This window comes from Nicotiana tabacum, chromosome 23 (assembly GCF_000715075.1).
Source record: "Nicotiana tabacum cultivar K326 chromosome 23, ASM71507v2, whole genome shotgun sequence".
Lineage (NCBI taxonomy): Eukaryota > Viridiplantae > Streptophyta > Magnoliopsida > Solanales > Solanaceae > Nicotiana > Nicotiana tabacum.
This window is the reverse complement of record NC_134102.1, coordinates 76,017,739-76,044,214: the sequence shown is the minus strand read 5'-3', so window position 1 is coordinate 76,044,214 and position 26,476 is coordinate 76,017,739. Positions and strand designations below refer to the sequence as shown.

At 40.3% G+C, this 26,476-nt stretch overlaps 1 protein-coding gene across 1 annotated transcript; it reads left to right on the top strand.

Moving 5' to 3' along the window:
* The first annotated feature begins 4,918 nt into the window (after nt 1–4,918).
* On the top strand, nt 4,919–5,425 carry LOC142177225 (uncharacterized). Its single transcript, XM_075245695.1, has one exon. It carries the CDS (start codon nt 4,919–4,921, stop codon nt 5,423–5,425), a length of 507 nt encoding a protein of 168 aa, XP_075101796.1.
* The last annotated feature ends 21,051 nt before the right edge of the window (nt 5,426–26,476 follow it).

Below are 26,476 nucleotides of genomic sequence, written 5' to 3'. Positions count from 1 at the left end.
ATGCGAAGACTTGTTGGAAAATGCGAGCTCCACTTTTGCGAAGGCATGCTCGCATTTGCGAAGGGGAAATGGGAACTAAGAGCTTCGATTTTGCAAAGCAGGGGTCGCATTTGTGAGCTAGATGGCATCGCATTTGCGATCAAGTCATCGCATTTGCGACTCAAGGGTGGGCTAGATAGCTTCGCAAAGGTGAAGGTTGTATCGCTTTTGCACTAAGGGGAATTTCGCAAATGCAATGTTTTGGTCGCAATTGCGAGAGCTGAAGGGCTTAGAAGTTGTTCGCTTTTGCGAACATCACAATTGCGAACAAGAGTTCGCAATTGCGATACAACTGGGTAAAATTTGGGGATTTCGGGACTTTGCTGATTTTACAAAATTATTGAACCCTAGACTCCATAGAGGTGATTTTTGTAGAGAAATTTCTTCCCAAATTCATAAGTTAGTAATATTAATTTGTTTTCATTTAATTCAATTACATTTTTATGAATTTCATCATCAAATCTAAGAATTTCAAAGTAGAAATTAGGGGTTTTGGGTAGAATATAGCAAATTTGTAAAATTGCGATTTAGACCTCGAATTGAGGTCGGATTTCAAAACAAATCACATATCCGGGCTCGGGGTGAATGGGTTATCGGGATTTGGTCTTAATTTTAATTTTGACCACTTAGACCCAGGTTGACTTTTTGTTAACGTTTTCAATTAAAGATTGAACCTTTTTCATTCGTGAGTAGTTTCTAAAGGTTGTTTTGACTTGTTTGAACAATATTTGACTAGATCCGATTGGTTTGGAGGCTTGTTCTAAATTAAAAGTCGTGTTGGATTATTGATTGTGCTCCGGAAAGAGGTAAATATCTTGGTAACCTTGATTTGAGGGAAATAGGATAGAATCGAGTCTATTTGCTATGTGATGTATGTGTTGGGGTGGCGTATATACAAGGTGACAGGTGTATATGTGTTGGCTATAGGATAATCATGTGGGTAGAATTAGCCCTATTTGTGCCATGTTAATTGTGTATTATGTCTTTCATGCTTTAGATAGATTGTTTAATTCTTTAATTGCTCATGTTCATGTTATTTTCTATGTTGAGATCGCTGAATTGTCGATTTGGTTGTTTGTGCTATTTGTTGGAAGATTCTCATGTGATGAGTTGTGTTCAAATGCTATTGTTGATGTTGAATTTGCTTCCCATTCTGCTTGGTAATGTGTTGTATGTGATTGCTTGGTGAGGAAGAGAGAAATGCACGAAGAGTATTGCCATGCTTATGAGGAAGAGTGATTGTGCACGAATAGTATTTCCATGCCTTATTTATATATTGATTTTATTGTTTGATTGAACGTGAGAAAATGCACAAAGGGTGTTTCTGTGCTTGTTTTTATATTATTATGTGAATATGAGAGTAAAAGCACGAAGGGTAATATCATACAATTATTTTTACATCATATGTAAGGATGAGAGTAAAAGCACGAAGGGTGATGCCGTGCAATTTTATTAATTTCATTTTTCTTTACTTTGATATTTGGAAAGTGGACTTAGAATAGTAGTTTCATTATTTACTTTTGAAAGAAGCTTACTCAATGACGCTTTTCTCTATGTTTCCGATTTTATGCCCCTTTACTTGTGTACTTGTTATCCCTTTCACTTGTTATTATTCTATTGTTGTATCTGATACTCTATCTGTTATTTTGTTACTTCTTGATTTATAACTGCGCAGGTTTATTGTAGGTATTTTTTCTTAGCCTCGTTACTACCTCTCGGGGTTAGGCTCGACGCTTACTGAGTACATTGAGTCGGTTGTACTCATACAAAACTTCTGCACACCTTGTGCAGATTCAGATATCGTTACTAGCGGAGTCCCGGGAGGTGCGTAGCAGATACCGGATAGGTGATTCGAGGTAGAGCTACATTCCGCTCGCAAACCATGAGTCGTCTTCTTATTTATATTATATTGTTTCAACTTTTCTAACAGTGTTGTATTTCTTTAAGAACAGTGTATGTAGTAAACTCCAAAATATAATGTACTTGTGACTCCAAATTTTGGGATGGTTTACGTTAAATGTTTGTTTTAGACTGGTCATGTTTATTTTAGAATTTCTTTTACACTATGTTATTATCCCGTCATTAGTTATTTATTGCAGTCCCTTAGTGTTTTCTATTGTGTGTTGGCTTGCCTAGCAAGCGGTGTTAGGCGCCATCACGACCTTGATTGGTCGGGATTTTGGGTCGTGATAAAATTCAATACCATTTGTTGAAATTTGGCAATTTGAAGAACTTAAGAGTTCATAAGTTTGCCCAAGAGTTGACTTTGATGATATTCGATTCTAATTGGTGTTATAAGATTTTTGGATAGGTCTACAAATTTTAGTTGGACTTCATTTCAAAGTTTAGAGTTAATCTGAAGTTTCTAAATGTGATTTGGACACTCTTTTGAAAGAACGAAGATTTAACAACTCGAGAGAAATTCTATTCGATTTTAGCCTCTATTCTTTGTTGTGATATTTTTGTGTATGTTTTGAGCCATTGAACAAGTACATATAGGTTATTTAGACTTGTAGGAATGATTGGATGGAGTCCCAAGGGGATAGGGTAAGTTTTGACGCGTTTGGGGCAAGTTTTGGAATAATTGAGTTGCTTAAACAGGGCTTTTCTGCAATTGACTTGATTTCGAAAGAGAATATATCCCAATATATAAAGTATTTTTGTATGAGGTTTTAATGGTATTATATCCTTTTGAGTGTATTTTTTTTTGGTTCAAACAGTGTGTCACTCTGACATCTGAGCATGAAGTTACGGCTATTTTATTAAAGGACGCCGATGTTGTCACGCCTTGCAATGCAAGGCGGTTGTTGTCCCGCCTGAAACTGCAAAGCGCCGCCTAGGGCTCTGAATATATGGTGCAAGGATCCATGTGGGGCACCGATTATATGGCGCGATGTGGCGACCGATTTCCTATGCAGATTTCAGATTTTAGTATAAATACCCCATTTCATGGTCTTCACTTATTTAATCAGTTTGAGAGCTACACAACTCTGATTTGGGATATTTTCGAAGGAGAATTCAAAATTGGAGTAAGTAATTTTATTCATTTTTTCCATCAAGTCAAGGATCTATCATTTATTTTAACATGAAATCAAAAAATAGGGAGAAATCAAGCGAGAGTGAAAAAAAACCTAGAAATGGAGAATTGTTGATTTAAGAATGCTAATGACATCAAAATTTATTTTGATTATAGATTTAGGTTCCATGAATCACGTGTAGTCAGGATCCGATTTTAATTTTGGATTTGATAAAATGGGTCGGGGTAGACTTTTATTGACTTTTCAATAATTCACTAAAGATTGGAGCTGTTTTATTTGAGATAGCTTCCTAAAGCATTATTTGAGCTTATTGAGTATTATTTAGCTAGATTTGAGCCTGTTGTATGTAATTTATAAAGAGAAATCCTGATTTGGAGCATTATACTAGCTCGGATAAGGTAAGTGTCTTGTCTAGCTTTGGTCTGAGAAAATTTTCCTAATAAGTGATAATTGTTGTAGGCCTCTCTGACTCTCGATTCTCTCCGACTGTTTACCGGTAACACTACATCTAGCGACCAACCTAGCCATCGGCGACCACCTCCCTTATAGGTAGGCCTCTCTTTCTTCTCTCTTTTTTCCCATCCCCTTGTCCCCTCTTCTCTTTCTCTTCTTTTCTCTCCGTTTCTATCTCTATTTCTCCCCCATCACTGGTGACCATAACAGCGGCAGCATTAACCCCCATCACTCTCTCTCTCTCTCTCTCTCTCTCTATCTCTCTCTCTCTCTCTCCCTCTATTTTCTTCTCCCTTGTTGGTGGGTGTGTGGATGCATCTCTTCGAATATGCACATAGGGAATAGGGCCGGCCGGACTAGACTTTTCCGGTGAAGCTATACTCATTTTTGCCGGCACTTTCTTTTCTTACTGTATGCCACCTCTTCTAGCGGTCCTGATTCTCCCGTTTCCAAGCCAGCTCAACGTGTTCCAATATTTCGAGGTAGTTTTCTAGTGAGACTTATTTTTCCTGCCACTGTGTTTGACACCATCATCTCTAGCATCATAACTGCAGGTGCTTCAATCCAGGTTCTCTCGTTCCTCGGTTGTCTTGATATTTGCTTTTTTAACTTAATACTATCTTCTTGTCTGCTAATTGTCATTTTGTACCCTGTCCGTATTTACTTTCATTTGCACTAGCATTAACGAATTAGTCGATTTAGTAAGAGACTTACCTACCTGTTTATATTTTTATCTTAAATCTTTGTTTGTGCCTTCGATATATCGCTTATTTTTCTTATATCACCGATTCTAGTTTATCCTTTAGTAGTTTTGCCTATTTTTGTAACTTTTAATTGTAGATTATATTTCTTTTATTGCTTTTATTTTTAACTCGTCGCTTGTTTTGGGTAATGTGTGCATAGTGTCCCTTGGATTATAGTGGCTTAGCTGAATGATTACAGGGTAAGGTCTTGTCCTTTGGGGGGGCTATGAGGATGAGGGTGTGGAGGCCAAGGGATGTAAGAGGGTTAAGGGAGCTTCCATGCTAAGATTTGGGTCTTGGAACATAGGAACTTTGACTGGAAAGTCTATAGAGTTAGAGAAGATTCTCCAAAAGAGGAAGATTAATATAGCTTGTGTCTAGGAGACTAGATGGTAGGAGCTAAGGCGCGGGATGTGGACGGGTTTAAACTATGGTACTCTGGAAGTGTGGGGGCTAGAAACGGGGTAGATATTTTTCTTGATAAGGAGCACGGGGAAATATATTGGAGGTTAGGAGGGTGAATGACAGGCTGATGATTATTAAGCTAGTTATTGGAGGATTTATTTTGAACATATCAGTGCATACACACCTCAAGCAGGCTTGGATAAGGAACTCAAAAGGCGTGTCTAGGAGGATTTGGATGAGATGGTACGCGGTATACTGCACACTGAGAAGCTTTTCATAGAAGAAAATTTCAATGGCCACATTGGAGCGAAGGTTGGGGGTTATGATGATGTGCATTGTGGCTTTGGTTTTGGGGATAGATACGGAGGAGGGACTTCACTGCTCGATTTCGGTAGAGCATTTGATTTGGTGATAGCTAACTCAGGTTTTTTGAAGAATGTGGAACACTTGGTCACCTTTCGGAGTTCAGTGGACAAGACACGGATTTATTATCTATTCTGCAGGAAGTCCGATAAGGGTCTCTGCACTGATTGCAAGGTATTCTCGGGTGAGAACCTCACGAACCTTCATAGGCTCTTGGTCATGGACCTTGATATATCGAGGAAGAGGAGGAAGAGGGCAGTGTGTGTTCAACTTAAGATCAAGTGGGGAGCCTTGATTGATGACAAAGCGCATAAGTTGGGGGCTAAGCTACAGACTATGGGGGCTTGGAGGAGTAGTGGGGACACGGGGTTATGTAGACCATGACTGCGCATTGCATTAGGGAAGCTGCTAGAGAGGTATTAAGGTTCTCGAAAGGCTTCTCTGGTGGTAGAATGGAGAGGTCCAAGGAAAAGTGAAAACTAAGAAAGAAGCATATCTGAAGCTAGTTGATAGCATAGACGAGGATGAGAAGACGAATAGGGAGTGGTATAAGAATGCTTAGAAGAAGGTAAAGTTATCAGTTACGTCGGCCAAGACTACAGCTTTTGGTCATTTTTATGAAGAAATTGAGGTCAGGGGTAGAGATAAGAGGTTGTTCAAGCTAGCCAAGGTGAGATAAAGGAAAATCCCATGACTTGGACCAAGTGAAATGCATCAAGGTAGAAATAGGTAAAGTTTTGTTGGAGGAGGGGCATATTCGTCGGAGGTGGCAGACATACTTCCATGGTCTCTTGAACGAGGAGGGAGACAGGAACATTGTGCTTGGTTATTGGAATCCTCTAAGAGTTTTTGTGACTTTTAGTATTGTAGGCGAATTAGAGTTGAGGAGGTCGAGGGGGGCTAGGCATAAGATGATCAGGGGAAAAGCGACCAGGTCCGATAAAATCCAGGTGGAGTTTTGAAAGAGTACAGGAATGGTGGGCTTAGAATGGCTTACTAGGTTATTTAGTGTCATTTTTATGATGAAAATGATACCCAAATAATGGATATGGAGTGTGATGATTCTCGTGTACAAGAATAAGGGTGATATCTAAAATTGCAATAATTATCGGGGTATCAAGTTGCTTATTCATACTATTAAAGTCTGGGAGAGGGTAGGGGAGCTCAGGGTGAGGGAGGAGTGTGTATGTTTCCGAGAATCAATTTGGGTTTATGCCGGGACATTCTACTATGAAAGTCATTCATCTTGTTAGGAGATTGATGGAGCAGTACAGGGAGCGGAAGAGGGACTTGCATATGGTGTTCATTGACTTAGAAAAGGATTACGATAAAGTCTCGAGGGAGGTCCCATAGAGATGTTTGGAGAATAAAGGTGAGTCTATTGCTTACATTAGAGCGATAAAGGACATGTATGATGGAGCTAAGACCGGGGTGAGGACAATTGGAGGGGACTCAGACTATTTACCAATCATGATGGGGTTAAACTAGGGATTGACACTCAACTCATTTTGTTTGCCCTGGCAATGGGCTTATTGAAGTGCAATATTCAAGGGGGGTGTTGTGGGGCATGTTATTTGCATATGTCATTGTATTGATTGATAGACCTGAGGTAGTGTTAACGCGAGGTTAGAGGTGTGGAGGCAGACTTAGAGTCTAAAAGTTTCAAGCTGAGTAGGTCCAAGACAGAATACTTGGAGTGTAAGTTTAGTGGTACGACTCAGAGAGTAGAATGGGTGGTGAGGTTGGATTCATAAGTCATGCCTAGGAGAGGAAGTTTTAAGTACCTTGGGTCTATTATACAAGGGGTAGGAATATTGATGAAGATGTCACACATCGTATTGGGGCGGTATAGATGAAATGGAGACTTGCTTCCAGGGTTTTCTATGATAAGAAGGTGCCACCAAAACTTAAAGGTAAGTTCTATAGAGTGGTGGTCAGACCGACTATGTTGTATGGGGCTGATTTTTGACCAGTCAAGAGCTCTCATGTCCAGAAGATGAAGGTATTCAGATTGAAGTTATTAGGGACAAAGTGGGTGTGGCCCCTATTGAGGACAAGATGCGGGAAGTGAGGCTTAGATGGTTTGGACATGTGAGGAGAAGAAGCACAGACACCCCAGTTAGGAGGTGTGAGAGGTTGGCATTAGAGGGCTTAAGGAGAGAGCCGAAGAAAAATTGGGGAGATATGATTAGGCAAGACATCGCGCAACCCCAATTGACCGAGGACATGACCCGTGATAGGAAGGTGTGGAGGTCAAGGATTAGGGCAGTAGGTTAGGTAATCTGGTATTTTCTTTGTTCATACCAGTAGTATTAGTACATACTTTTGTGTTCTGTTGGTATTAGATTTCTATGACTACCTGTCATTTCTTTTATTTCGGTCATTTTACTATCTTGTTATTTTTTATGCTACTTTTACATGGCTTCTCGTTGTTGCACCTTGTTGTTTTTCATTCATTAATGTGGTGCTTTTGCTTTCCTGAGCCGAGGGTCTATTGAAAACAGCCTTTCTATCTCCACAAGGTAGGGGTAAGGTCTGCATACATATTACCCTCCCCAGAACCCCACTATGTGGGATTATACTAGGTATGTTATTATTTATGTGGGGGTGACGCAAATTCAAGGTGACGAATGTATATGTGTGTTTCCATGGTTATTCATGCTCGGTTTACTTGATTTCTATGACCACATGAGCATGATTATCCTTGCTAGAGATCATGTTTTAGCTTATGATACCTTAAATGAGTTTGATGAGCTATTCTTGGATTGTTGATATACTTGAATTGATTATAGTCATGCCTTATATCACAAACACATATCTATACTTGTTATTCTTGTGCTGTTTGAGCTTCCGTATTTATGTGAAAGATCATGTTTCGGCCTTGTTGTGATATTTTTCACGGTGGGTATTTCCGTGCGATTTTATATAATATTGGCACAATGGATATTTTTGTAAAATTTGATATGATATTGACATGATGAATGTTTCCATACTATTTGATATGAGAGGGAACGATGGGTGTTTCCATGTGGTAAGAATAGGAGTTGGACTTTACATTACATACATTCTACCTTATCTATTATTGTTATATATATATGTTCTACCTTATTTGTTATTGTTACATACATGTCTTCTACCTTATTTATTATTGTTACATATATTTATTCTACATTATTTGTTACTAGTATATGCATGCCTTCTACCTTCTTTGTTACTGTTACACACGTGTCTTCTTCCTTGGTCGCTATTGTTATGTACATGTTGTCTACCTTGTATGCACTACTACATATTTGTTTTATACCTTGTTTGTAACTATTATTTACATGCATCCTACCTTGTTTGCTATTATTATTTACATGCATTCCGCTTTGTCTATTACTATTACTTATATGCATCATACCTTGTTTATTACTGTTACTTTATGCACCCTATCTTCTCTGTCACTGCTACTTGTGTGCATCCTGACTTGTTTGTTAGTATCACTTGTGTATATCCTATCTTGTCTGTTACTGTCATTTGCATGTAACCTACCTTGTTTATTACTCTCATTTTCATGTAACCTACCTAGTTTATTACTGTCATTTGTGTATAACCTACATTGTTTGTTACTGTTATCACATGTATCCACTTGATTTGTTACTATTACCTATATGATGGTGATTATGTGTGGAATGATATGGTTGGGATCGGGTTGCATGCCGCAACAGTATATGTTGGATCAAATTGCATGCTGCAACAGTGTTATAACTCGACCGGGTTGCATACAGCAACAATATGACCATTGGATCGTGTTGCTCTCTATAATGGTTGCTCTCCACAGTATGGCCATTATAACTGTCACCTCATTTCTTGTATATTGATTCTCCTTTGTGGAATTTACTGCATAAGATTATGCTATGTTGATATTTCTGTGAACCTTGTTTACTTGTTCTCTTATTTGATTCTTTTACTTTATTCATCTTTCTATTATTTTGTTTTCTTCTTATTACTTGCACATGTTATATTAAGTTAGTATCTTTTGACTTAAAATCTCTCTACTACTTCACTGAGGCTAGTTAAGGTACTTATTGAGTACATGGGATCGGTTTTACTCATACTACAATTCTGCATTATGTGTGTAGATTTTGGAGCTAAGCAGTTGTGGAGATCGAGGATGAGCATTGAAGAATTTAGTGTTCTAGCCATCAGTTGCCATCTTGTTCATGGTAGTTTAGAATAGTATTTCTATTTATGTATTTTCAAACATATGATGTATTTTTTCTTGCCAGCATTGTAAAATTTCAAATCTTAGTTTCTCATGACTTGTACCACCGGATCATGGGATAGTTAAAGTTAAATTTATTTTCTTATTTTTGTATTTATTGATGATCTTCGGTTTGAATAATATTATATGCTAGTTGGCTTACCTAGTTGTTACAACCCAAAATCCCAACTAATCGGGGTCGTGATGGCACCTAACACCGCTTGCTAGGCAAGGCTACGCACAACAGATAAGATAGGAAAGAAACAGTAATTTACGACTAATAGCAAGATAACTATATAAAGTAAAAAAACTCGAAAGGTACATATAACAAGTCTCGAACCAACAGCTACGTGAACCATCCCAAGATGTGGAGTCACAAGTACATGACCTTCTAAAGTTTACTACATACACTGTTTTGAAAGAAAATACAACACTGTCCGAATAATAAAAATAGTACAATAGAAAATAAGAAGACGACTCAAGACCTACGAATGGAATGCAGCTCTACCTTGAATCACCTGTCTGGTATCTACTAAGCACCTCTCAAGACTCTGCTGGTATCGATATCAGGATCTGCACAAGAAGTGCATAAGTGTAGTATGAGTACAACTGACCCAATGTACTCAGTAAGTGTCGAGCCTAACCCCGGCAAGGTAGTGACGAGGCTAAGACAAGACACCTACTATAAACTTGTGCAGTTATATATCAAGAAGTAACAAAAATAACAGATAAAAAATCAAATATAACATAGGGACATGAAAAAGGGACAACAAACGAAAATGATAAGCTAAGAATTACCATGTAAACCTCTTTCCAAAGTAAATAACAAAACCACTAAGTCATGTTCACATTCCAAGTATCAAGGTAAATCGTAATGAAATAAACAAATTCGCACAGCATCACCCTTCGGGCTTTTACTCGCATCCTCACGTAATAAAATAATAAAGCAAGTGCACGACATCACCCTTAGTGCTTTTACTCTCATCCTCACATGATAATAATAGTAAAGTGCATGGCATCACCCTCCGTGCTTTACTCTCATCCTCGCATAATAATAGTAGAAAAGCAAGTGCACGGCATCTCTCTTCATGCTTTTACTCTCATCCTCACATATAAAATAAGAAAGCAATTGCACGGCATCAGCTTTCATGCTTTATCCTTACATTCACTCAAGCAATAATATCAATATGCAAATAAGGCACGGCAATACCCTTCGTGCTTTTCGCTCTTCCTCGCCAAACAATCACAATAACACAATACCAAGCAAGGTGGGAAGCAAATTCAACTTCAACAATAGTATTTGAACACAACTCATCATGCGAGAATCTTTCAATAATTCGTGCCAACAACCAATAAACAAGTTCCACGATCTCAATACCTAATATCACAAAAATCTCAACATAAGATATAACATGAAAGCGAGTAATCAAAGGATTAATAATCTCTCTAAAACATGGAAGATACTATACACAAAATAACATGGTACAAGTAAGGCTAATTTCACCCGCATGCTTATCCCATGGCCAACGCATATACACTCATCACCTTGTATATACGCTGCCCCAACACATAATTCACATATCAAATAGACTCGATTCTACCTTCTTTCCCTCTAATCAAAGTTAACCAAGACACTTACCTCTTTCCGAAAACAAGTCAATAATCCAACAAGGTTTTTCCTTTAGAACAAGCCTCTACATCAATCAAATCCAGCCAAATATCGTTCAAATAATTCAAAACAAGCTTTAGAAACTACCCATGAATGAAAAAGGTTCAGTCTTTAACTAAATTGAAAAAGTCAAGAAAAAGTCAACCCGGGGCCTCAAGATCAAAATCCGAGATTAAGACTAAATCCCGATTACCTATTTACCCACGAGCTCGGATATGTGATTTGTTTAAAAATTCGACATTAATTTAAGGTTTAGATCTCAATTTTACAGAATCCCTAAATTCTACCCAAACCCCCCAATTTATAGATTTGATGATGAAATTAATAAAAAGTACTTGAAATTGATTGAAAACAAGTTAAAGTTACTAACCAATAAATTTCAGGAGAAATTGCTCTTTAAAAATCACCTCTATGGAGGCTAGAGTTCAAAAATGGTATAAAATGAACTAAGTCCCGAAATCCCCACAATTTACCCAGATGCAGATATCGCAAATGCAAACTCTTATTCGCAATTGCAATGTTCACAAATGCGAACCACTAATCACAAAAGCGATCAGTGCCTTAGATGTTGCATTTGTGACAGAAACCTTGCATTTGAGAACTGCGCCTATCGCAAAAGCGACTCTACCTTCGCGTTTGCAAGGCTGCCCAACCAAGCCTCCAGTAGCAATTGCGACTCCTCCATCGCAAAAGTGATACACCTCCACATTGCAAAAGCGACAATCTCTTCGCAAAAGCGAAGCCGCCTGCTCCCAGGCCCCCTTGACATTTGCGAGCCTGACATCGCAAATGCAAGTCTCGCAATTACGATCATGTCTTTGCAAATGCGAGACCTCCAAGTTCAACACATCATATTTGCATCACCAGTTCAAAACCCTCCAAACATATTTCAAACTCACCCGAGCCCCTTGGGCTCCAATCTGAATATTCACACTAGTGTAATAACATCATAAAAATTTGCTCGCTATCTCAAATCATTAAAATAACATCAAAAATCAAGAATCGATCATCAAAACGTAGATTATCAAGTTTAAAACTTAATGTTTCAATTTTTCACATAATGCGTCGAAACGGCCTCGGGTCATCCAGGACTCCAACCAAACATGCGCACAAGTCTAAAAATATCATACGAACCTATCGAAATCGTCAAAATATCGATCCAAGGTCATTTACTAAAAATTGATGACTGAGGTCAACTCTAGTAACTTTTAAAGTCACAAATCACGTTTTCTTTAAATTTTCACAGATGAACTTTTCAGAAAACGACACAGACCACACACGTAAGTCACAAATCATCAAATAAAGCTATGGGAGGTTTCAGACATAGAAAGGTACCTAGAATGATAAAAAGATACGGGTATCTACTCCTCATATCGAACTCAGACTCCCACGTAGCCTCCTCAATTGGCTGACCTCTCCAATTCACTTTCACTGTAGGAAAACTCTTTGATCTCAACTTTCGAACCTGTCGGTCTAGAATAGCTACCGCCTCCTCCTCATAAGTCAAATTCTCATCAAGTTGCACCTTGCTGAAGTCCACAACATATGACCTATCCTCATGGTACTTTCGAAGCATGGAAATGTAAAATACCGGATATACCCCTGCTAGGCTAAGGGGCAATGTGATGTCGTCCAAATTCACACCACTGATTGGGATTGTGAAGCGGTCGATGCAATTATAATTACCCAACTTTGAGGCGGGGTCGATTCCTCAGAGAGCTTATATTGGATTAGGTATATATTTAGACTAGGTGTATGACATACCTAAAATGCATTTCCACGTACTTGGTTGTTTCTTTCTACTTCTAAACTTTATGCCATTGTTTGTAAATGTAAAGATATAGAACGATATTTTTGGTGTTGTTATTTTTTAAGTTTATAAAAGATCTAGGGCTGTGACTTCCACCTAGGTGGTTACCTAACGGGTTGTAGGTTTTAGGGCATGTTTCATTGGTCAGGGTGTAATATAGCAACCAACACGCGAGTACCACTCGATACCTCTCGGTAGTTAGAGTGGTTTTGCCCAATTTGGCTTTCTCAAGTCCAAATGGGTGATTCACAAAACCGTTGATATATGCTCAAGTCGGGTCTTACTATCTCTAGATTCAACCCTTTAATTGGGGCTATCAATTTTTTGAGTTCACCCCAATTTCTTGTTAGCCAAGTTTTCCTAGACTTGGTCTCTCTTTCTCAAGTAGAGACTAAGTCAATTAGGCATGAATCAATGTTTGAAACCATTAATTCCTAAATTCAAGCAAGAACTAGGCTAACTATCATACACCCAACCTTAAACAAGCCCTAAATCAAACACCCATTAGATACCTACACTTGGGTTGGGTCATAACCCTAGCTAGAGATTTAGCTGCTCATAGGCAAAAATGGAGAAACTAAAGAAGAAAATAAGATTAAAGTCATAATAGATGATAAATGGATGAAAATCCAATGTTAAAATGATAAACTAATACAAAGTTTCCCAAAGCAGTAAAGGAAAAATAGCTATCTACTTTCTGGAGTTCAAACTTAACCTAAATTTGACAAAAAGAACTATTTATACACAGCTAAAGTTATCGGACCAAATGCCCCTGCGGAGGTTCTGTGGCCGCACAATTCTGTGTGCGGTCTGCACTTTGAAGCTGGGCTTGATAAGATGGACTTCTGCGGCCGCACATTTTTGAGTGTAGACGCACTCTTGAATTTTGCGGACGCACAATAATAGTGCGGTCCGCACTTCTTCATGGACTATGAACCTCATCTTTTGCGGCCGCACAATAATTGTACGGTCTGCACTTTGCAAAAGAATTCTGTCAGAGGTCCTTCATAGTCTGCGGCCGCACTCAATACTGTGCGGTCCGCACTTGGTTTTAGTCCTTATCCAAAAATACTCCTTCTTGAGTTGAATTTTATCGTTTTGGCTCTTTTTCCAATGCTCCTGTAAGTAAGCCCATTTTATCAGTTTTCGGAAATATCTTTAAGTATTTTTTAGCTAAAACTAAAGTAAAAGAGTGCAAATAAGTAGTCAAAATCCCTACTTATCAACTCCCCCAAACTTAAGCTTTTGCTTGTCCTCAAGCAAATAAGGTAATTCCCACCTCCACAAGAAAAGAGCTATTTCAGCTGGCCTACGTTGCATCAAACACACATCAATTGGGACCAATAATTACCCACACACTCATGAATTATCAACAAGGCGATGTTTTGAATATTAAAGCACAAATAGATATAATGTGACACTTGAGCATCAAGAGTTGACTTTATTCATCAAGAAAGTTCGCACTTTCATGTAGGTCACTGTGGATCCCAAACTCCTCCTCCTATACTCTCCGTAAGCTCATCTCACTCAAGAATGTAGCACTCAATTCAATGATTCGTGAAAGGTTCGCCCATCACTCTCAAAAGAATGTCACAAGTATGGCTCTAAGTACCATATTCTTATTCCTCATGTAGATCACCACTAATGTAAGCTTACTCGGATTGAAATCACGTAGGGCTTTTTCGGCATGTAATGAAGGCTTTTGGACTAAGGAGGGAAATGTTAGAATGGAACGGGTTTATCTTTCCTTTATCACTCCATTTTCTCTTTTTGGCTCATACTTTGCCGACTCTTTGAGTCATTTTCTTTTTCCTTAGGGGAACTAGAGAGACTTGACATCAGTCTTTCTTGGTCATGATATTCATATTCTCCTTCTTTGTTTTCTCCATGCTTTGCACTTTTGCTTTCTTTTGAATCCTTTCAACCCTTCAAATTATTCACTTTCTTTTTGTGTTTTTCTTTTGTTCTTTCTTTCTTTTTCTTTGCCTTTCCTTTTCTTCATTTCTTTTCTCTTCTTGTGCCTTGATACCACTTTTAAACTCCTCATCTCTCCCCCAAACTTATGTTTTCGCCATTTGTTTCTCATGAGTGCTAAGGAAAGCTCGGGTGCCAAGAGAGGGTCATTATAAAATGGGTAAAGGCTTGTAACATGGTTATCGAATGAAAAAAAGGCTTTAGGCTCAAAAGGGTTAACTAATGATAACATCATTGGTGGGCCATGGAAGGTTTCAAAATGGGTCAAGAAGAGCCTACAATCACTTCTCAAGCCAAGCAAACTTAGAATTTTGCCTAGAAACACATTCGGGGCAAGTTCTAGATCATTCGCACGGATACTTGGACTTGTAATAAACTATCTCACCTCTCACACAACCGGATTGTTAAATAGGATAGAGTTGAGGGCCCACAACAATTGTATTCAAGATTGAAGATCACTAATGGTTCAACTAAATCACCTGATGATTGTCTAAGTCAACACAAGAGTCACAAGGTCGCTAATTAGAGCCATTTCTTTCCAAAAGCTTGTTTTCAACCATAAGTGTGTAGTTAAGTGTGTTGGTACCTAGTGAATCATGCTTGACCCTTTTTTATTCATTAACACTACTGTTTCTACCTAAACATCAAGAACGGACTCAATCCCTTAAGAAGGTTGTCACGCTATCCATCGTTGGAAAGAGCCACCGGTTCACACAAAACCCACCTTTGGAAAGAACCGTGGCATTAAGAAAACCAAATGCTTATTGCTCACTTAAAAATAAAAGAATCAAAAACAAGCTATTAACATAAATAAGAATCTAGACTACTAAGAAAACAAAAATAAAGAAACTATGAAATAAGCTACTGAAAGTAAGACAAATGAATATACAAACCGAGGGAAATAGAATATATACATCAAAAGAGAGGGAGGAATATATACATAATTAAAGAGAAAATAAAGATAAAAGAAAAACAGTATTAAAGTTACTACAGGCCAATGTCACCAAATAAAACCAACCAAAATAGGCTACCCCTGAATAAAAATAAGCATTGTCCTCAATGCTTAGCAAAATCAAAATAAGGGAGGGTAGAGAGTAAAGAAAACTCTCTATGTGGTCTCAGGGTGCATGGCAGCATCACCACCCTCAGGCTACTTCAATTGGATCTCATCATCCTCTTCTCGGGGAACAACGGGGTTGGTAAACACCAGCGGGGTCTGCGGGTACTGATGGATCTGTCTCCATCAGTAGGTCAAATGGTAAATCACCAGCTACTGCAATCTTTGTCACCTCCTTTCTCAATCTCTCCACTGATTTCTTCGAGGCCTGGTATTTCCTCATCTTCTTCACTTGTTTGCCCAACTCCTCAATAGCTCCCCTATGTGCCACCAGTGTATCCATAATGGTCTTCTAGTTGTCCAAGATATTCTTCAATATTTCCACCACTGACGGAGGAACCTGTGGTGCTGCTGGTGTAGAGGATTGTGCTGCAACAGTATTGGATATGTCAGACATCTTTGAAGTAGTTGTCTGCATCCAGTTATTGAGACTCGCCAATGTTTGGGAGACTCATAGTGCAGTGAGTGGATATGTGGATGAGGCAGGTACTGGTATTGATGCTGATGGTCTAAAAGATAAAGGTGGTGGCATGTCAACTGTCTCGGTAGAAGGACCGGCTGCTGTAGAAGACATAGGAGTTGTAGAAGGCTCAGCAGCTGACTCTGTAACCACATCTGATGGCTCATCATACTGACCAAAGGTGGTAGTTGACTTACCCATGAACTTTGGGTTTTCCGGACCTTGCAAGGAGTACCATGAGAAGGGTTTCTTGGCCCGCACTTTTGTATCAAAACTCCTCGGCTCCACCTTTGCATCTGTGAAATATTCTGTGAGGGTGTTGGGATATGGGTAGGAGCTTTCACCTTTTCGAACAACCACTGACATGTTGGCCGACATGATGGCACCCACATTGATTGGGTACCCGACCATAATAGATGCCACCAAAACTGCTCGGGGGATTGGAAGATTGTTCTCATTTCGGCTTGGTTCAATACGGCTGCACATAAAAGTTTACCACCCTTTTGCTTCAAAATTGAGGGTGGCCCATGCAATAGGAACCCCTGTTGTGATCCACGATGGTGGTGGTCCTGGAGCAGCCAAAATATCTACTAACCAAGGGCGAGCTGCATCACCCATAGCAAGCTTCTCCAAGTACTGGATTGACTCTACCTCCTCGAATCCCAAGTAAGTGTTTAGAGTGCTTGGGTCGAATCTAACTTTCAAATTTCTCACTTTGATCACTTTGTTACCCTTCTTGATGTGTGCCACATTGGCATAAAACTCATGTACCAAGTGCTCTTTGGCATCCATAACACCCTGGTGAACCACATCCACCCTTTGCGCTCCCTGAACTTCTTAAGGACATTTGGATTGTATTTATCCAAATCCTTCAGCAAGAATTGTTGCTCAAGTGTGAGCGATCTATGGGGCCACCACTCTCTAAACTTTGTGAAGGCAGTCAAACTCACGAACCTATCTTCCCATTCTTCCTTCTTCTTCGACCTCTCTAGGTCGCCCACTCTAGTGTCACCTCCCCTACCATCATCAGGAACATCATCATCATCTACTACAACTGGTGCAGAGGGAGTGTGTGTAGAGGAGGGCTCTGAACCCTGGCTACTGGCATCGGAACCCTCAGAAGAACTTGTTGTGGTGGAGGGTTCGTTACGCAGTTGGTATCTCCCAATGAATTGTGGTGGTTGGGACTGGGCCTCGGGTTGTACCTCCACTGAGTGACCCTTGGAGGCTTCCCTACACGAAACATACGAGCTTGATTCTGAGGGCTCTGTGGACCTACCTCTCCCAGTGGTCAGCTTTTTGGCTATTTCTTTTGATTGCACTCCCAGAGGTTGAGTGCCCTTTCCTCGGCCTCGGGAAGGTTCACCCCTCCCTTTAGATGTATCACCTTTGCCTCGTGATCGAACCATTGTCTGCAATACGAAGCACATAAGTCAGTTAAAGTACAAAAGTATGTTAACAGTTGCAGGAAATCAGTGTACAAAAGAGATAGTGCGGACCGCACAATATTGAGTGTAGCCGCAGACTGCCTTGTGCGGACCACATAATTTCAAAGTGCGGTCGCACATGCTGAAGTGCGGACCGCACAATTTTGAGTGCGGACGCACAAAACCAGGTCCAGACTATTAGTTCTTTGAAGTTCCAATGTGCGGTCGCATATATTTTTCAGCGGACCTCACAATTTTTCTGCGGACCGTACAATTTTGAGTGCGGTTCGCACTTTTCAAGTATCGCATTTTGCCCTAACTCAAGATCTGCAGACCGCACAATTCAAAAATAAAATGGCACTGACTTAGGTTTTGCAATCTTTGCACAATTTAGACATGGTATTTGCAAATTAAACATGATGAATGATCTACCCAGTCCCCAATGAGCACACATGAAATTACCCACACAATTTCAAGCACACATGAAGAACATTTGATATTTTAGGCCTAAAAAACTATACTAAATAAGAACAAAAACTAAAAAAAATTGAAACTCTAAACATGAATTGAACATACCCGTGATGAAGGATGCAGGTAAGAATCTACACTGATGACATGAATGTGGAGTATGAGGTACTTTGTGTGCACTGTGCTTGCTTAGGTCTCAAAAGTTCAGAGTGTGTAAAGCTGTGAATAGTGCAATGAGGTCCTATTTATAGGTTGACCAAAGTCGGTCAAATTTGAAGCTGAGTGCGGCCGCATAATTTTGAGTGAGGTCCGCACTCTTTACCTGAACTTTGCTAATGTGGAGTGTGAGGTACTTTGTGTGCACTGTGCTTGCTTAGGTCTCAAAAGTTCAGAGTGTGTAAAGCTGTGAATAGTGCAATGAGGTCCTATTTATAGGTTGACCAAAGTCGGTCAAATTTGAAGCTGAGTGCGGCCGCACAAATTTGAGTGAGGTCCGCACTCTTTACCTGAACCTTGCTGAAGTTCAGCGGTCCGCACAAAAGTGAGTGCGGCCGCAGAAATTTGTGCGGTCCGCATAATTTTGTGTGCGGCCGCAGAATGGCCTTTTCTCTGCAATTCAAAACTTCAGAGAGTTGGATTTTTGAGTCTCCAGTTGTGTGGCCGCACAAAGAATTGTGCGGCCGCAGATTCTTCTCTGTTGTGGCATACAAAATTGTGCGGTCCGCACAATAAATGTGCGATCCGCGTTTTTTCAACACTTGGCAAATTTTTTCGAACACAGTACCTGCAATGCACACTCATTCCTGCAATTCATATCAAAACCAGTTAGCTCAATACAAAACCTATCTAAAAATTAATTTAAAAAAATGAAAAGAAACATGGGTTGCCTCCCAAGAAGTGCATGATTTAACGTTGCGGCACGATGCAGATTACCATCAATATCTTGAAATGAATTAATGCCACGACGTGGCCATCATCAACTTTACCAAGATAATGATTTACCCGGTGACCATTGACTCTAAACACTTCATAATTTTTGTTCTTCAAGTCTAATGCACCAAAGGGTGTCACATTCACAACCTCAAACGAACCACTCCACTTAGACTTCAACTTTCCCGGGAACATTTGTAATCGAAAATTGAACTATAACACAAGATCACCTTCTTTGAACTCCTTGTTCCAGATGTACTTGTCATGGAGGTACTTCATCTTGTCCTTATATAAGGACGAACTTGTATAAGCATGGTACCGGAATTCATCAAGCTCATTCAATTTTGCCTCCCTTAAGTTGGCGGCGACATCCCATTCAAGATTAAGCTTCTTCAATGCCCACATAGCCTTGTGCTCAAGTTCCACCGGAAGGTGACAAGCTTTCCTAAACACTAACCGGTATGGAGACATACCAATCGGTGTTTTGTAAGCCGTCCTATAAGCCCAAAGAGCATCATCAAGTTTCTTTGACCAATTTGTATGGTTGGCATTCACTGTCTTTGACAAAATACTCTTGATCTCCCAGTTGGAGACTTTTACTTGCCCGCTTGCTTGAGGATGATAGGGGGTCGAGACTTTGTGAGTGACACCATACTTAGTGAGTAAGGTATCAGATACTTTGTTGCAAAAGTGCGATCCCCCATCACTAATAATAGCCCTTGGAGTAACGAATTTTGTGAAGATATTCTTTTTCAAAAAATTCACCACACTTCAATCTTTATTGTTGGGTAAAGCCACGGCTTCAACCTACTTTGAGACATAATCCACAGCTACCAAAATGTAAGTTTTCCCACAAAAGCTCACAAACGGACCCATGAAATCAATGCCCTACACATCAAAAATATCAATCTCCAAGATGGTGGTGAGGGGCATCTCATTTTTCTTAGAAATCCCACCGGCTCTTTGACATTTATCACAACGCTTGACGAGATCGCTAGCGTCCTTGTAAAGAGTAGGCCAATAGAATCCACAACTCACCACTTTTGTTGCCGTTCTAGCTCCACCATGGTGACCACTATATGGTGAAGAGTGGAAAGCCTCAAAAAATTTTACTTGTTCTTCCTCCGGTACACATCGCCAAATCACACCATCGGTACAAATTTGGAAGAGATACGGATCATCCCAATAATAGTCAAGGAAATCCCGTTTGAGCTTCTTCCTTTGGTTTGAAGAGAACTCATTCGGTACAATACCACTCACAAGATAATTTGCTAAGTCGGCGAACCATAGCATCCCGATCATTGAAATGGCGAGAAGTTGCTCGTTGGGGAAGGAATCATTTATCTCAAGGTTGTCATGTGGCCTCCCCTCCTCCTCCAAACGAGACAAGTGGTCCGCCACTTGGTTTTCACTACCCTTTTGGTCTTGAATCTCTAGATCAAACTCTTGCAATAGAAGCACCCACTGCATTAACCTTGACTTTGAATCCTTTTTGCTCATTAAGTACCGAAGCGCCGCATGATCGGTGTGGACAATCACCTTTATACCCATCAAGTACGGGCGGAACTTCTACATAGCAAAGATAATAGCAAGTAGCTCTTTTTCGGTCACTGTGTAGTTGACTTGGGCATCATTCATGGTCTTGCTAGCATAGTAGACCGGATGGAAGATTTTGTTGATACGTTGCCCCAAACCTGCTCCAACTACCACATCACTTGCATCACATATGAGCTCGAAAGGCAAGCTCTAATCCGGTGCGGTAATAATATGAGTAGTAGTCAATTTGAACTTGAGCAATTCGAATGCCTTCATACAGTCCTCATTGAAATGGAACTTGGCATCCTTATCCAACAGTTTACACAAGGGGTTCACCACTTTGGAAAAATCCTTGATGAATGGGCGATAGAACCCCGCATAACCCAAGAAGCTCCTCACTCCCTTCACGGATGTAGGGGTGGGAGTTTAGAGATCACCTTTATTTTGGCCTTGTCGACCTCAATACCATGCTTTGAAAATTTGTCGCCGAGGACGATGCCTTCCTCGACCATGAAGTGACATTTCTCCCAATTCAAAACCAAGTTTGTCTCCTCACATCTTGTCAAGACCTTATCCAAGTTATTCAAGCAATTATCAAAAGAATTTCTGACAACGAAAAAGTCATCCATGAATACCTCAAGAAAATCCTCCACCATGTCGGTGAAGATGGCCATCATACACCGTTGAAAAGTCACTGGTGCATTGCATAACCCAAATGGCATTCGTGAGAATGCGAAAGTACCATAGGGACAAGTGAAAGTAGTCTTCTTTCGGTCCTCTGGATCAATAAGAATTTGATTGTAACCGGAATATCCATCAAGGAAATAATAGAAAGCTCGACCGGCCAACCGATCAAGCATTTGATCAAGGAATGGGAGTGGGAAATGATCTTTCCGAGTGACTTTGTTGAAATTCCGATTGTCCATACACACTCTCCACCCGGTCACTGTTCTTATGGGGATCAACTCGTTCTTGTCATTTGTGACCATAGTCATGCCCCTTTTCTTGGGGACACATTGCATCGGAGAGGTCCACGAGTTATCGAAAATAGGGTAAACAACCCTGGCATCCAACCATTTTATGATCTCCTTCTTCACCACCTCTTGTATTGCTTCATTCAATCTTCTTTGATGTTTAACGGAGGGTTTGGCATCCTCCTCCAAAATAATCTTGTGCATGCAAAATGTGGGGCTTATACCCCGAATGTCCGTCAATGTCCATCCTATAGCTTTATTCCTCTTTTGTAGCACCGCCAAAGTAGAGTCTACCTGTACGTTAGTCAAACAAGAGAAAAGAATAACCGGTAAAGTAGAACATGGCCCAAGGAATTTATACCTGAGATGTGGATGCAATGGCTTTAACTCCAAAGTGGGAGGCTCCTCGATTGAGGGCTTTGTTGAAGGAGTCTTCCGGTTCTCAAGATCTAAGGAAAATTTTTTAGGTTCATAAGTGTACGACCCCATTCCTTGCAATGCATTTACACATTCCACATAGCCTTCCTTCTCATCATCATCATGATTAAGCAATACGGCCTCCAAAGTATCATCAACATTCATCATGGCACTAGCATCATCAACAATCACCTCGGTCACTAAGTCCACAAACGAACAAACTTCATTGCTATTCGGTTGCCTCATAGATTTGCATACATGGAAACCCACCTTAGCAAGGAAAGGTCTACCCAAGATAATAGACACCTCATAGTCCACTTCACAATCAAGAATCACAAAGTCCGCCGGGAGGATGAACTTATCAACACGAACCAACACATCATCAATAATACCCAATGGTCTCTTCATAGTACGATCCACAATTTATAACCTCATAGATGTGGGTCTTGGTTGCCCAATTCCCAAAGTTTTGAACACCGAGTAGGGCATCAAGTTGATACTCACCCCTAGATCACATAGAGCTTTGGCAAAGTCGGTGCTCCCAATAGTGCAAGGGATTGTGAAAGCGTCGGGATCATCCAATTTCGGAGCAATTGAGTGCACAATAGCACTCACTTGATGTGTCATCTTGATAGTCTCACAATTCATTGATCTTTTCTTTGTCACCAAATCCTTCATGAACTTTGCATAGCTGGGCATTTGTTCCAATGCCTCAACCAATGGCATATTAATGGATAAGCTCTTCATCATGTCAATAAAATTCTTGAATTAGTTCTTGCTATTTTGCTTGGCGATCCTTTGAGGGTATGGAGGATGAGGCCTTGGCATTGGTGCCTTGACCTTTGGCACTACCGGTTTCGGTATGTCAATCGCTTATTCCCTAGACGGGTTCACTTCTTCTTGAGTCTCCTCTACATTTTCATCAATATCAATTCTCACTTATTCTTTACACTTGAACCACATTTCTTAGAATTTCATCTTCTTGAATCACTACATCATCATCCACAATTCTTATTTGGTTTGAGGTTGTTGCCTCCCCACCTTTTCCACTCCTTGTAGTTACGGCCATGGCATGTCCCATGTTGTTCCCACCCATCGGGTTCACCACCGTGTCACTAGGTAGTGCCCAATTAGGACGAGTGTTTAAAACATGCGAGATTTGCCCTAATTGAACCTCCAAATTGCGGATTGAAGTGTTGTGAGAGGCTAGTTGAGCATCGGAGTCAGCATTTTTCTCCATCATTTGTTTGAACATATTTTCAATCCGTTCCATCTCATTATTGGAATAGCTAGAACCATGAGATGGATAAGGAGGCTGGTTGCTTGGTTGTTGATACATCTGGGGTTTTTGAAAGCCCGACCCCCGATTCCCTTGGTTATTGTTCCAACCCCCTTGGTTGTTGCCTCCCCAATATCCTTGATTGTTGCCACCCCAATTGCCTTGGTTGCCTTTATTATTCCAGTTTCCTTGATTATTGTTATTGTTTCAATTACCTTGATTGTTGTTACCACCACTCCAATTGCCTTGGTGGTTTTGATGGTTCCAATTTCCTTGATTTTATTGAGATCGCCATTGTTGTTGATTCGGGCCTTGAGAGTTATTTCTTTTTCCTTGGTAGTTGTTCACATATTGCACTTCTTCCTCTTGCTCATTGTATGATTCATCTTGGTCAAACCCACTATCATCTTGCATAAATTGTTCCACACGATTTTGCACTTGTTGACCCTTTTGCCTTCGCTTGTTCACCATCATGTTGACACCTTCCATTGCATTTACTTGCTTAGGACCTTGAACTTGTTGAAGTTGAGCTTTGGCTAATTGGTTAATTGTTGTGGTCAACTCGGCAATTGCTTGCCCATGATCATGCAATTCTTTGTGTAGGTGAATCACATTTGGATCACCTTGAGGAACATTAGCTCTACTTTGTCGTGTCGATGAAGTATCTGCCATTTCATCTAAAATCTCACAAGCTTCAGCATATGGTTCTGTCATGAAATTCCCACAGGCAAGTTGGTTGACCACACATTGATTGGTAGTATTGATCCCCCTGTAGAAGGTTTGTTGAATCATAGCCTCAGTCATATTATTATTCGGGCACTCTTTCACCATAGTACGGTACCTCTCCCAAAGCTCATGCAAAGGCTCATTGGGTTCTTGCTTGAATGCTAGAATCTCGTCTCGAAGAGTAGCTATATGCCCGGGAGAAAAGAACTTGGCAATGAATTTTTCCGCCAATTCATCCCATGTATGGATAGAATAGTTTGGCAATCTTTCTAACTAATCCAAGGCTTTCCCCCGTAGAGAGAAGGGAAATAGCCTCAACCTTAGAGCATCCTCGGAGACGTTGGTCTGTTTACTCCCCCAGCAAATGTCCACAAACCCCTTCAAGTGTTTGTATGCATTTTGACTCGGAGCTCCGGTGAAGAATCCCCGTTGATCTAGCAATGTGAGCATAACATTGGTGATTTGGAAATTGCCCGCCCTAATGCGGGGCAGGAATATGGCACTTGTGTATCCTTCTTTTTGCAACACCCGGTGTGGAGCCTCTCTTGGTGGAGGCGGGGAGGGACGGGAATATTGTCATGAGGCAGTCGGCCTAGCCTATTTGCTTGAGGTTCAAGAGGAACCTTATCGCCTTGGTCATCGTCCACTTCCTCCCCGCAAAGTCAAGTTTCCGAGAGGATCATTATTGAGAGCCATTTTTGTACCTACAATCGATTCACAAAAAGGTTAGTAACCCTGAAGGAAAAGAAGACAAGTCACACACAAAACCAAATATATAGCTAAATCCACTTTTAGCTCCCCGGCAACGGCGCCAAAAATTCATGTCGCCCAAATAAACACCACTGATTGGGATTGTGAAGCGGTCGATGCAATTATAATTACCAAACTTTGAATCTGGGTTGATTCCTCAGAGAACTTATATAGGATTAGGTATATACTTAGACTAGGTGTATGACGTGCCTAAAATACACTTCCACATACTTGGTTGTTTCTTTCTACTTCTAAAATTTATGCTATTATTTGTAAATGTAAAGCTATAGACCGATATTTTTGGTGTTGTTATTTTTCAAGTTTATAAAAGATCTAGGGTTGTAACTTCCACCTAGGTGGTTACCTAACGGGTTGTGGGTTTAGGGGAATGTTTCGTTGGTCGGGGTGTAATATAGCAATCAACACGCGATTACCCACTCGATATCTCTCGGTAGTTAGAGTGGTTTTGCCCAATTCGGCTTTCTCAAGTCCAAATGGGTGATTCACAAAATTGTTGATATATGCTCAAGTCGGGTCTTACTATCTCTAGATTCAACCCTTTAATTGGGGCTATCAATTTCTTGAGTTCACCCCAATTTCTTGTTAGCCAAGTTTTCCTAGACTTGGTCTCTCTTTCTCAAGTAGAGACTAAGTCAATTAGGCATGAATCAATGTTTGCAACCATTAATTCCTAAATTCAAGCAAGAACTAGGCTAACTATCATACACCCAACCTTAAACAAGCCCTAAATCAAACACCCATTAGGTACCTACACTTGGGTTGGGTCATAACCCTAGCTAGAGATTTAGGTGCTCATAGGCAAAAATGGAGAAACTAAAGAAGAAAATAAGATTAAAGTCATAATAGATGATAAATGGATGAAAATCCAATGTTAAAATAATAAACTAATACAAAGTTTCCCAAAGCAGGAAAGCAAAAACGGCTATCGACTTTCTAGAGTTCAAACTTAACCTAAATTTGACAAAAAGAACTATTTATACATAGCTAAAGTTATCGAACAAAATTGCCCCTGCGGAGGTTCTACGGTCGCACAATTCTGTGTGTGGTCCGCACTTTGAAGCTAGGCTTGACAAGATGGACTTCTGCGGTGCACAATTCTGGGTTGCGGCCGTGCGTCTTCAGATTCTGTCCACACATTTCTGAGTGCGGCCGCACTCTTGAATTTTGCGGACGCACAATAATAGTGCGGTCCGCACTTCTTCATGGACTCAGAACTCCATCTCTCTGAACCTCATCTTTTGTGGCCGCACAATAATTGTGCGGTCCGCACTTTGCAAAGGAATTCTGTTAGAGGTCCTTCATAGTCTGCGGCTGCACTCAATATTGTGCAGTCCGCACTTTGCTCTTTTTTCTTGGTTTTAGTCCTTCTTGAGTTGAATTTTATCGTTTTGGCTCTTTTTCCAATGCTCCCGCAAGTAAGCCCATTTTATCAGTTTTCGGGAATACCTTTAAGCATTTTTGAGCTAAAACTAAAGTAAAAGAGTGCACATAAGTAGTCAAAATCCCTACTTATCATAATGCAAGCCTATAAGCAACCTCCCCAACTCCCTCCATAATCTCAAACGGGCCAATAAAGCTCGGGCTCAACTTCCCCTTCTTCCCAAACCATATCACACCCTTCCTAGGCGACACTT